Source organism: Podarcis erhardii (assembly GCF_964252035.2).
Source record: "Podarcis erhardii genome assembly, chromosome: 3".
Classification (NCBI taxonomy): domain Eukaryota; kingdom Metazoa; phylum Chordata; class Lepidosauria; order Squamata; family Lacertidae; genus Podarcis; species Podarcis erhardii.
Window position 1 is genome coordinate 19,697,052 of NC_138507.1, and position 12,811 is coordinate 19,709,862.

Here is a 12,811-nt window from a genome sequence, read left to right on the forward strand (position 1 = left end):
AGATAAAGAGACACAAGTGTGGATGTGATGGTGGAGGGAACACCAGGAGAATTGCTTTTGGGGGAGAGACAAGATGGCTTGTGTGTATGAAATGAAATATGACAAGAGATAATCTAGAGTAAACTGTTTAAAAAGACTAATCGCCATAAGAATCTGCAATGAAGACAATCAAGCAGATCTGTCTTTGGATTTATGCATGGATGGATTTGCAAGTAGGGCACCTTAGTCAAGAAAGAAAAAAGGCAATTCTGAATTAGGCATATTTCTAGAAACTGTAAGAATATCACTTCACATTCCTTAAGACGCAATGCAGGTCTCCGAGATGTGAAAAGAAACACATTATAGATTTGCAGTAGTGGCTGAACTTTAAAAGGCTCCTTTAATATGCATAACTGCATGCTATGCATAATCCTTTTAAAATGTCTAAATGTGTAACAGCTTTGGAGGAGGTGCAAGCAAGACAAAGCTAAGAAAAGAAAATGGTTTGGAGAAGTGGTGGACCTCTTTATCTGGGTAGCCCACAACATGCAAGTAAGTTAGCCACACATTTTCTGGACCAGAAGAATACTGGCGTGGTTGATCTTCCAAAAATGGTTCTCACAGTTACGCTCAGATAGACTAATGCAGAAGCATATCATAGCACCAGTGCTGCTTCTTTTTTTCCCCTAAAAAAAATGTTCAGGGGTACTCTCCTTTTGACTCAAGAAAACCACCATTTTATAGTTTAAATCAGGAGAAATACAGTAAATGGACAAAAGTACAAAGATTCACAAAATATTTCGGGGTGTCCGTACCCCGCGTACCCCCCACAAAGCACTGCATAGCACTCATTCTGAGACACAGTAACTTGTTGTTGTTTAGTCATTTAGCCGTGTCTGACCCTTCGTGACCCCATGGACCAGAGCACGCCAGACACTCCTGTCTTCCACTGCCTCCCGCAGTTTGGTCAAACTCATGCTGGTAGCTTCGAGAACATTGTCCAACCATCTTGTCCTCTGTCGTCCCCTTCTCCTTGTGCCCTCCATCTTTCCCAACATCAGGGTCTTTTCCAGGGAGTCTTCTCTTCTCATGAGGTGTCCAAAGTATTGCAGCCTCAGCTTCACAATCTGTCCTTCCAGTGAGCACTCAGGGCTGATTTCCTTCAGAATGGATAGGTGTGATCTTCTTGCAGTCCATGGGACTCTCAAGAGTCTCCTCCAGCAGTGCAGGGCATGGTAGCCAAGATAGTAACCTGACATTACTTTAAGGTAGGTGTTTGAAATTTGCTAGGTACATTTTGCTATCAGCCACTTGCAAACAAGTGAAGATGCCTGGGTGCAAGGATGGCAACTGACGCCTCCAACATCTGGAGGTGTATGCCTGCGGGATCCTTGGGTCTGGACTGTTTTCACACACTAGAAACATACCCTGTAGAATTCTGTCCGTTTTTATTTTATATATATATAAAATATATATATATTTTATTATATATTATATATAAATATATTTTATTATATATTATATATTATATATAAATATATAAAACGGATCCTGGACGCTCGACGAGGTACCATATATACCTCGGATGTTCGACGGAAGAGACGCTCGACAGAGCATTGCTCTGCGCATGCATGTGGAGCGGTTTTGTGCTTCTGTGCATCCATGAAGCACGATGTAGCGCTTCTTTGCATGCGTGAAGCGGCAAACCTGTAAGTAACCCATTCTGGTACTTCTGGGTTTGCCGCGGACGTCTGCCGAAATGGACGATCGAGGGGGTGGACGTTCGGAGAGGTATGACTGTATATATTTAATTTTATTGAGTTTTTCATCGTACAGAAAAAGAAAGGAAAATACACCCTGCCGATATAAAAAACACACGAAAATAAACTACTATTTTATTTTAAATTCAATACTATCATTGCAATCCTTAAGTTTTAGATTTTGGTCTTTTTATAACATTCCTAATTAATGTTGTCCTTCTGTTCATTATATACTGATAAATCTTTATTACGGTCCAAAGACCTGTAACATAGAATAAAATACAGATTCATACAGACAACCCCTTCAGATTTACCCGGCCGATATGCCAGTAGGGGTTTAATCAATAGATCCCTAGCTTGCTCATATTGTCCGCAATGAAGTAGGAGATGCCTCATACAATCGACATCCTGAAAGCATACACAGAGCCTATTCTGATTAAGAGATGCCTCTCAGTCTGCCATTTAGCACTTCTGATGGAAATACATTTACAGTGGTACCTCAGGTTAAGTACTTAATTCATTCCGGAGGTCCGTACTTAACCTGAAACTGTTCTTAACCTGAAGCACCACTTTAGTTAATAGGGCCTCCCGCTGCCGCCGCACTGCCGGAGCACGATTTCTGTTCTCACCCTGAAGCAAAGTTCTTAACCTGAAGCACTATTTCTGGGTTAGCGGAGTCTGTAACCTGAAGTGTATGTAACCTGAAGGTACCACTGTATTTTCTCTGGACAAAACAGGTGATATGTGAGTGCTTGTTTGTTTATTTTTTTCAAAAATATTTCAAACCGAGAATTTTCTATTCCACATTTATCGAGAAACAAGTCATACTCAGAGTTGCAATTGACTAAGAGCTGAAGCGTATGTAACCTGAGGTACCACTGTAATCTGGCTTTGGTAAAAAGACGCCAATATGTTGGTACAGACAGGTCCGTTATAATTTATCTGCACAATCAAAATGAATTTCAGGAACCAAAAAAGCCGTATTGAAAAATACGACTTTTGAGACATCAAAAATGGCAACCCGGCATTCCGTTTTGGTGACTGTAACCCTGGTTTAAGGAGTCATTTGGCGCTCCTTAAATTATATATCTGAGTTTCTAACACTGCCTTAAGGGCTTGTTGTCCTAATGTGAACACATATATGTTACTTTAAAGCAGGAGTGGTGGGGGTGTTTAAAAAAAACAGGGGGAGAGGACAATTTCTTTCCTATGGCTACATCCTGTCCACAGCAAGTTTCCTTAAGCCCCATGGACTTCAGTGGGATTAAAGCAGTTTAACCATATTAAAACTGGAGCCTGTGCATAGTCCTCAACCTACTTCCTCTCTTGGTGGCAAGCCTATGGTAAACATTATGCTAATGTATACGTGCGATTTACAGACCTCAATGGCAGTTCTGCATGCCTGACACTGAAATAATTTTACCACGTCGATTACAATAAATAAATCTTAAACAGATGGACACGCAAACAAAAGCAGAAAAATATATGAAAAAATGCACAAATGAAGGCCTGTAGCATTTTGCAGGCTGTTTGCTTCCACACATTCTGCTTGGGACAAAAATGTTTGCCCACTTCCTTAAAAATAGACATCTGGTAATGAAGTCCAACAAGAAAGTGAAATAATGATGCGTTATGAGTATTTGCACTTTGAAGTGTCCCTTTAACCTTCCGAAGGGAGGGACAAAGTGCCCAGCAAACGCTGAAGCATCAAGATGGACAAAAACGACTGTGCTGAGATAGTTCCTGAGACACACAAGGGAAAACAACCAGTTCCTCTACACACACATTGATGTGGGATACCTCAATGTTGACGAATATCTTACAAAATGCTCAAAGTGAATCATTGCTTCTTGCAGACGGTTCTATAAACAGGAAGCTCACCCTCTGAACTGAAATAGCAGAAGTATTTTGCAGGGAAAATCTGTCCCCACCCCCCATATATTTGTGGCACACAGTATGTAAAAAAAGGTAGACCTTTTTAAAAAATAAAAATAAAATAAGATACACTAATTGCTAACGTATCAAGAATAGCACCGTCAGCATCGTAGAAATTTCAGGGAACAGAATTCTGGGCCAGATGAGCTTTTGGTCTGGCCCAGGACAGCTCTTTTTTATGTTCTCTCTTTTTTCTTTATTGCATTATAAGAGAACAAGAGAGGTATTCATGGTGAGTTCCGGCACCCCTTTTCCTAGAAAAATAGCACTGCCTAGGACCTTTACTAGTATTGAAGTCAAGCTGACCAGTCAGTAGTTGCCTGGGTCCTTCCCCACCCATCCGATTTCTGAAGATCAGACAACATTTGCCCACCTCTAGTCTGCAGGGACTTCACTTGTTCTCCAGGAATTCTCAAGCACAGAGGCTCTGAGATGACGCCTGCAAGTTCCTTTAGCACCCTTGAATGCAGTTCATCAGGACCAGGAGATCTGAATTCATTCAAAGTAGCTAGGTGTTCCCTCACTGCCGCTTTTCCGATCCTGGGCTGTAACTCTCTCTCTGCATCATTTATTCTGTTATCACTGCTTTCCTTTTGGGTGAAGACAGAGGCAATTCCATCTTCTCTCTGTCACCCAAAAACATTTCTTTATCTTCTCCACAGAAGACCCACTTCTTCCTCCTGTTTCGAACATAACCAGCCCCTTTTTATTAACATTTTTAACTTCTCATTTGAACTTTAGCCTGTCTGACCTTCTCCCCGAAAGTGTTGATTACTTGTTTATAGTATTCATTTATGATTTTCTCCTTCCATTTCCTCTGCATGGCCCTTTTAAATCCCAGCTCATTTGAAAGCTTCTTATACAACCACGCAGGTTTATTTAGATGCCTCCCACTTTTCTTCCTTAGTGGAATTGTTTGTGACTGTGCCTTCAATATTTCACCTTTAAGAAACTTCCATTCATGATGACCTCCCTTCTTTTTCAGTATTTTTAATCAGTAGCTCCTTAAGCTTTTTGAAATCTGTTTTTTCTAAATTCACCTGACTACAATCAGCTTTCACTTTCCTCTGTGACACTTAAAAAACACACACCCCATAATACACTGGTTGTAATGAACAAAACTACAGGATATAAAAAAGAACTTGGTGTTTATAAGATTATAAAAAAGAAGCTGTTCAGAGGTAGTATCTGCACACTGAGTCAAGCAAACTAAACCTTAGGAAAACTTATGAGTCAAAGTGTCAATATTGGGCACTGAAAAGGAAAAAACAACATTTAAGATTTTGCTAATGTTTACTCAGCATGTATAGATTGTTTGTTTTTAAGCAGGATAACAGAATTTTGGCAAGTTCCTTTCTCCTCTGCCATCCTAAATAATGTAATACAAGCACACGTGTACACACACAGAACTTTAGTGATGTATATAAAAATACAACTAATATATCCTATAGCCCCATAACTAGCATTCTATGTGCAATAACACATCTTGCCAGTGAAGCTAGAAGATGCATTTGGGACAGAAACTGGTAACTGGCTGGAATGTGTTAGTGGCGGAAAATTATTATTATTTAATCAATCAATCAATCAATCAATCAATCAACTTCAGAGTTTGAGGCTAAGTAAATACACATGCACTGCTTAAATTATTCCAAAGGGAATAATTAAAGAACTGGTTAAGGAAAGGGTGCTGAGAAGCTTTAAACCAACAGCCACTTAAAAAAATATCACATTCTGCCGCTGAATTTCCAGCAAATTACTATCCTAATTATTTGAAAAAAATGTTGAACAAAGAGGTTCCATTGCATCTTTAGATACATTTGAACACACCTTCGTTAGCTACAGCAGTGAAATTACACTTTGTAGGTTGGTTGTTCTCAATACAACAGGATACAATTATTCCTAAATTTCTTTTGTCCCCCTTCCCCAAAGCCCTTTACTGGTGGTCAAGTTCTGTGGTGTGCTGTGAACTGGAAGATTGTTCAGTTGTCCATGAGATCTCTTCTAACAGTCAGGCCACCAGCCACAGAAGCTGCTTATCAGTTTTCCTGAGCCCCTTTATGTGCTCAGTAGATGTTATAATCAAGTTTCTAGAGCCCAATAATGGAAAGCATTAGGAGGAATTGGAACATTTATCAATACATACAGTCTGTGTGATGCAAATAATCTCCCATGAAGAGGAAGAAGAGGAGGAGTTTGGATTTGATATCCCGCCTTTCACTCCCTTTAAGGAGTCTCAAAGCGGCTAACATTCTCCTTTCCCTTCCTCCCCAACAACAAACACTCTGTGAGGTGAGTGGAGCTGAGAGACTTCAGAGAAGTGTGACTGGCCCAAGGTCACCCAGCAGCTGCATGTGGAGGAGCGGGGATGCGAACCCGGATCCCCAGATTACGAGTCTACCGCTCTTAACCACTACACCACACTGGCTCTCCCGTGAGTTACTAAAATCTTGTACGCAAGAAAGCCACCATTAAAAACTGATCTCCAGCAGATTCTTATTCTTTGGCGATCACTCGTAGCCGAATAAGATTGTCTTCCATGAACACGCTCTTAATAGTGTGTCCGTAGGTGACTGTGGAGGCCAATTCTGGATCCACACATCCTTCCACAGTGGGAACATAGGTTTCCGGGCGGGAGTTGATCACTGTGAGGGTTTGCCAAGCGTGCTTTCCTCTCAGCACATTTCTCCCTTTCGTCCTGAGTTCGAGCATCTTCAGAGCCCATGACACTTTCTCCAGTTGGAGTGCTTGCAGGCCAGTGTTTCCCAGTTGCGGGTGCTTATACTACATAACCTATGATACGCAACCAACAAGAAAACTGAAAAACTACAACACAACCTAGAAATTAGTTCCAATAGTTATTTTTCCCTTCTTCTGCTGCAACATAACAACAACAACAACATTAATATTATCCTGCCCATTTGGTTGGGTTGCCATGGACATATCAAGGCTCTCCAGGTTGCCAAATGCCTTGCTCCAAGGCAAAGGACCCCAGAAGACACGTGGTCATTCTGGAATTGGCAATGGGTGAGGTTGACTCCCATGACTGCCTGCTCTGCTGCCACTTTGCCAAAGTTGATGAACTACCGTACTCAGGCAGCATAGAGGACAGCCCTTCAGTCAACCACTGCCTATTTTGCCAGAGTGTTATTGACTGCCATTTTCCCCTTTGCAGGTATTATGTGGGTGGGCGGAGGAAGGAAGCTTATAGAAAATGCTTGTGTGCACCCATTCTCGTGCTTTTAAAGTCACCAGTCGAGCAAAGAGTAGAAATATATAAGGCTACACTCAAGTTCTCCTCCTCTGAGACCACCTCAAAGCTTTTGTCCCTGAACAATCCACCAGTTCTACCACCAAAAAAGGAAAGGTTATTTTAAGGCAATTATTTCCGCACTGAGGTATTTTTTGAGGACTGACACAACTGACAAATACACACAAACCCACCTAAAAGTGAAAGTCACATGAAAATTTTGCTTGAGGTCAGCGTATCATGCTTTTCTACACTGTGTGTGGGGTCATGGGCTTACCGGCAAACATTAATTCTCAAGATCTGCTAATAGTTTGAAGCCTAGGGGGTGTCTCTCCCCCCCACCGCCTCCCAGTGCCAAAGTGCTAACGTTTGCCTTAGAGCCTGACATTTGACCACAATGATTAGCAGCAATTTGACTAAAATATCATGAGGTATTGGGTTTCACTTGTCAGCCTTGAAGCCACAGGAGGAAGAGTTCAGGTGCAAAAAGCCAAGCGGTAAAGGAAAAAAAGCTAATGTCAAATATTAGCGCTTCACTTCAGAAACTGGATCTCATAAGTGGTTTGAACAAGACACTAGTTCTGAAAGTTTCACAGATTCTAGCAACAACAGTAAGTTAATACCTGTATTAGGACCAACTGTCTAAGTAGTGAGCACATTCAGTCAATCTCATGTTTAGATATTATTCTGAACATCTGAAGTCAGCTCTGCATGGGGAAGTTTTTAATGTTTGATGTCTTATTGTGTTTAAATTTGTTGGAAGCCACCCAGAGTGGCTGGGGTAACCCAGTCAGACAGGTGGCATATAAATAAATTGCTACTACTACTACTACTACAGTACATATGAGGGTTTTTTCTAATGTTTTCCCCACCACTGCAGCTTTGCAGTACCTTTGACAGAAAACTGTCTAGAAAATAGCAAGGATATATTCAAATTTTGTTTCAAAGCAATTTGATCAATATAGTGGTACCTCGGGAGAAGAACTTAATTCGTTCCAGAGGTCCGTTCTTAACCTGAAGCACCACTTTAGCTAAGGGGCCTCCCGCCGCTGCCGCCGCTGTGCAATTTCTGTTCTCATCCTGAAGTGAAGTTCTTAGCCCAAGGTACTATTTCTGGGTTAGCAGAGTCTGTAACCTGAAGTGTATGTAACTTGAAGTACCACTGTACTTCACTTTCTCGTAGAAGGTATCTACCAATTCAAACATTCAAGTTATACAGTGTAGCATTCATGTATGCTTTCAGACTGTAAGCTAGACTTCAGCAGGCAAGGATATTTCCAACCCAGAGTCGGAAATGTTGAAACTTTAGTAACTCAACAATATTGTTCTTTGAATGTTCTGTCTTCTCTGAATGTACCGTGTATAAGACACCCCCAAGTATAAGACGACCCCTATTTTTTTGAATCCAAAATTGGGCTAGAACCCAAACCCATGCCAAAGCCCGAACCTGAACCCAGGCCACCCACGTCAGAGCCCAAACCCAAGCCCAGAACCCCTGTGCATTCACTAACCATGTACAGTGGTACCTCTGGTCACGTAGTTAATTCGTTCCGGAGGTCCGTTTTTAACCTGAAACTGTTCTTAACCTGAAGCACCACTTTAGCTAATGGGGCCTGCCACTGCCGCTGTGCTGCTGCTGCACAATTTCTGTTCTCATCCTGAAGCAAAGTTCTTAACCTGAGGTACTATTTCTGGGTTAGCGGAGTCTGTAACCTGAAGCCTATGTAACCTGAAGCGTCTGTAACCCGAGTTACCACTGTATAAGACAACCTTCAATTTTTAAATTATTATTTTTTTAGCAAAAAAAATCTGTTTTACACACGGAAAAATACTATATACTGGCTGTAGATGATCATTGCATGTGTGTATCAATCGTAGCTGATCACTGTATTTATAAAAATCCCTCTCACGTTAAAGAGCCTAATACTTTCTCATGGGTCAGCGGCAAACACAAGTTGATTGAGCCCACAGCTAGGAAACTCTGTAGATAACCATGCGAAAATGGATTTGCATGGTTATACCCGTTTTGGAAATCTACGGAACACACACAGATCTCGGAAGGAAAGAGAATTCTCCTACAAACTGGTGTAGTTGCTGCTTGTGGGTTCTCATAATCTTGTTGCTTTTTACATTTCTGTCATTCCTTCAAGACGCAAAAAGGTATCTGCACTTCCAAATAAGTATTCCCCCCGCCCCAAGCTGTATACAGTGGTACCTCGGGTTAAGTACTTAATTCGTTCCGGAGGTCCGTTCTTAACCTCAAACTGTTCTTAACCTGAAGCACCACTTTAGCTAATGGGGCCTCCTGCTGCTGCTGCGCCGCCGAAGCATGATTTCTGTTCTCATCCTGAAGCAAAGTTCTTAACCTGAGGTACTATTTCTGGGTTTGCAGAGTCTGTAACCTGAAGCGTATGTAACCTGAAGCGTATGTACCACTGTACCTTCTTTCCCCAGTTATTTCATGCACAACTGTGCATCTGCTTTTATATGAATCATTGGCAGCCGTCTGTCTCGAGAGACAATGGAGTGTTCCCTTGGGGGGGGGTGAAGCTTCTCGCCTTTGCTGATGTGGTCCAAAGGAAAGCAGAGCAATATGCTTGGCTGCAGGAGTTGCCAGAAGGATGTACAAGGCACCATCCAACCATCTTAGGGGCTCCACCCTGGATTTACTCTTTTTTTTTTTTAATTATTTTTTTATTAGGTTTACAAAATACAGAAAGAAAAAGAGAGAAAACAGAGAAAAGAGAAAATACAGAAACTTCAACTTTCCATGATTTTTTTAACAAACCAATTGGACTTCCCCACAACCTTCAAACCCTGCATTCTTTGTAATACAAACTTCAGCAATTTGTTACCTTGTTTCATAACTTATTGTATCTTTCAATTTATCATGTTTCTAGGATCAAAATGTTATGTCCCAATTCTTGTAAATTTAAATTTAAACATAATAAAATTATTTCATAATTCCACCTCCTAAATTCTTGTGTCTTGATTTCCATTCACCTATTTAAAGTTGCGGAAGCTAAGATTTCCTAAATCGTGCATTTCCTTAACATTCATACAGCTTATAGTGTTTTTGCAAATAGTCCTTAAATTTTTTCCAATCCTCTTCCATTGTTTCTTCTCCCAAGTCTCGGATTCTGCCGGTCATTTCAGCTAGCTCCATATAGTCCATCAACTGCGTCTGCCATTCCTCCAGCGTGGGTAAATCTTGTGTCTTCCAATACTTTGCGATAAGAATTCTTGCTGCTGTGGTAGCATACATAAAAAAAGTTCTGTCCTTCTTTAACACTTTCTGGTCCACAATGCCATTCTTTCTTCACCCTGGATTTACTCTTTAGCCTTTTCTTTTCCCGAAGATATCCCAAAAGGCAGTGGAGGTTTAGGATCAGAGTTTCCCTTCTCCTGGATGGGCTACTTTTCCAGGTTAGCAAGCCCCATCTGCTCCTCACCTTCGTCTATCTACAGCTTGTGCAGAAACCGCCTTCTTGACTACTGGTCTATTCTGCTCAATCCACCAAAGCCTGTCTTCTCATGCAGGGGAAGTCCCAAATTCACTGAGGGTTTGAGACCCATCAGTTACCCTTGCCTGGTTTAGCCAGCCAGTCAAAGCTGTTTCCTGGGGTGTGTCTGTTGTCATATATTACCAACTTCTAGAAGCCACAAGTGAGAGCGGAGTGCAGGGTGGGGACCAAAGCTGGACAAACTACTCCAGAAGGACCATAACCAGAGATACTACCCCTCCCGTAACACCTCATACACCCTTTCAATATGAACAGTGTCATCTTTACACCAGAAGGACATGGAAAAAAGGGAAAATATGCAGTCATCAACAACCTACTAAGTATATAATTAAAAACCTGCTACGGTCAAACCTTGACTGTCGAACGTAATCCGTTCCGGAAGCCCGTTCGGCTTCCGAGATGTTCGACAACTGAGGCACGGCTTCCGATTGGTTGCAAGAGCCTCCTGCACTCAAGTGGAAGCCGTGTCGGATGTTCGGCTTCCGGAAAATGTTTGAAAACCGGAGCATTTACTTCCGGGTTTTCAGCGTTCGGGAACAAAACAGAAGGCGTTCGAGAGCCAAGGTTTGACTGTACTATCAACCTATGGACAATTCAACACTTTTGTCTCAACATTGATTTTCTTTAAAAAAAATAATCACGCCCCAGAGTTCTCCAAGGTGAGCCAACTGCATAATATCTGCATAATATTTTAATGTTGCTTATAAGATATTTATTCTCAATTTCATACCTTCTTACCTTGGAATATATAGTCTACGTCCTTATATTCTCTAAGGAGGATAGTCTTGGGCATATAAATAGGAACTGTGATAAGATTTACAGTACAGTGGTACCTCGGTTTAAGTACTTAATTGGTTCCGGAGGTCCGTTCTTAACCTGACTCTGTTCTTAACCTGAAGCACCACTTTAGCTAATGGGGCCTCCTGCTGCCGCTGCGCCGCCAGAGCACAATTTCTATTCTCATCCTGAAGCAAAGTTCTTAACCTGAGGTACTATTTCTGGGTTAGCGGAGTCTGTAACCTGAAGTGTATGTAACCCGAGGTACCACTGTATGCTTCAACTCTCACAGAGCACAGTAAAAAAAAAAAAAAGATAGCTATCGTTTTGCACACACAAAGCGGTCATGGATGTCAATGGAGCAAGTACTCGCATTGCAAGATGGCAGCATGTTAGCAAGTCAATTCCACAGTACCTTCTATCATTTTCATGCCTTGGGGGAGTTTACAGTGTCCAGCTTGCCCTACGACCCAGACCGGATACTGTTGATTCAGGCAAGAGTACAATTTTTTCAAGAATGCCCGGTAGTAGCCTGGTAAACCTGGATTACCTGGAGGAAAAGCAGAGAGGAAGGTCTATTAAAACTAAAGGTCATAAACTGAAACGCAGTGGTCGAAAGACTGCAAAAGCCACATCATTGCTAATGAACCATTTGGATTTGAAGCCAACTCATGCATCGTCGCCACATGTTTTTCACAATGCTGACCCCTTTGTACTTAATACTGTGGTACCTCGGTTTAAGAACATTCCGGTTTAAGAACGATTTGGATTACAAACTCCGCAAAACCAGAAATAGTGTCCCAGTTTGAGAACTTTACCTCAGTCTAAGAACGGAATCTGAATGGTGGAAGGGCATGGGCGGTGGCAGGCCTCATTAGGGAAAGCGCGCCTCAGTTTAAGAACAGATTCGGTTTAAGAACAGACTTCCGGAACGGATTAAGTTCATAAACCGAGATACCACTGTATAGTGGTACCTCAGGTTAAGAACTTAATTCGTTCCAGAGGTCCGTTCTTAACCTGAAACTGTTCTTAACCTGAAGCACCACTTTAGCCTCCCGCTGCTGCTGCGCTGCCACTGCACGATTTCTGTTCTCATCCTGAAGCAATAGTACCCGAGGTACTATTTCTGGGTTAGCAGAATCTGTAACCTGAAGCGTATGTAACCCGAGGTACCACTGTACTTGAATTCAACTATTGAAGCAAGAAGCACCTCAATTGTATGCTACCACTTCAGAGAGGTAAGATTTTTCACTTTAAAGTTAAGCGACCCAATATAGATCATAGAGATTGTGATGTCAGTCAGATTTAGATCATAGAATTGTAGAGCTGGAAGAAACCCTGAGGATCATCTAATCCAATCCCCTGCAATGCAGGAATGTACAGATTTCCCATATAGCAGGCATGTCCAACTTCCAAGAGACTGCGATCTACTCCCACTAAAAATAAACTGGCAGTGATCTAACCATTGGATTGGCCAGAGCTTTTGGGGGGGAGGATGAGTCAAAGTTGGGCATGCCGCCATACAGGGATCAAACCTGCAATCTTGGTATCATCAGCACCGTGCTCTAACCAACTGAGGCTGTTTTTAA

The 12,811-nt window shown here is 41.8% G+C and overlaps 1 protein-coding gene across 2 annotated transcripts in view; it reads right to left on the bottom strand.

Annotated features, from left to right (window-relative positions):
- LDAH (lipid droplet associated hydrolase) overlaps positions 1-12,811 on the bottom strand; it is a 94,872-nt gene that overhangs the window by 69,784 nt on the left and 12,277 nt on the right. For both annotated transcript variants that reach the window (XM_081857394.1, XM_081857393.1), the window contains one exon: positions 11,638-11,772. In XM_081857394.1, coding sequence (XP_081713520.1) covers positions 11,638-11,772 — 135 coding nt within the window. The remainder of the gene's footprint in view (positions 1-11,637; positions 11,773-12,811) is intronic.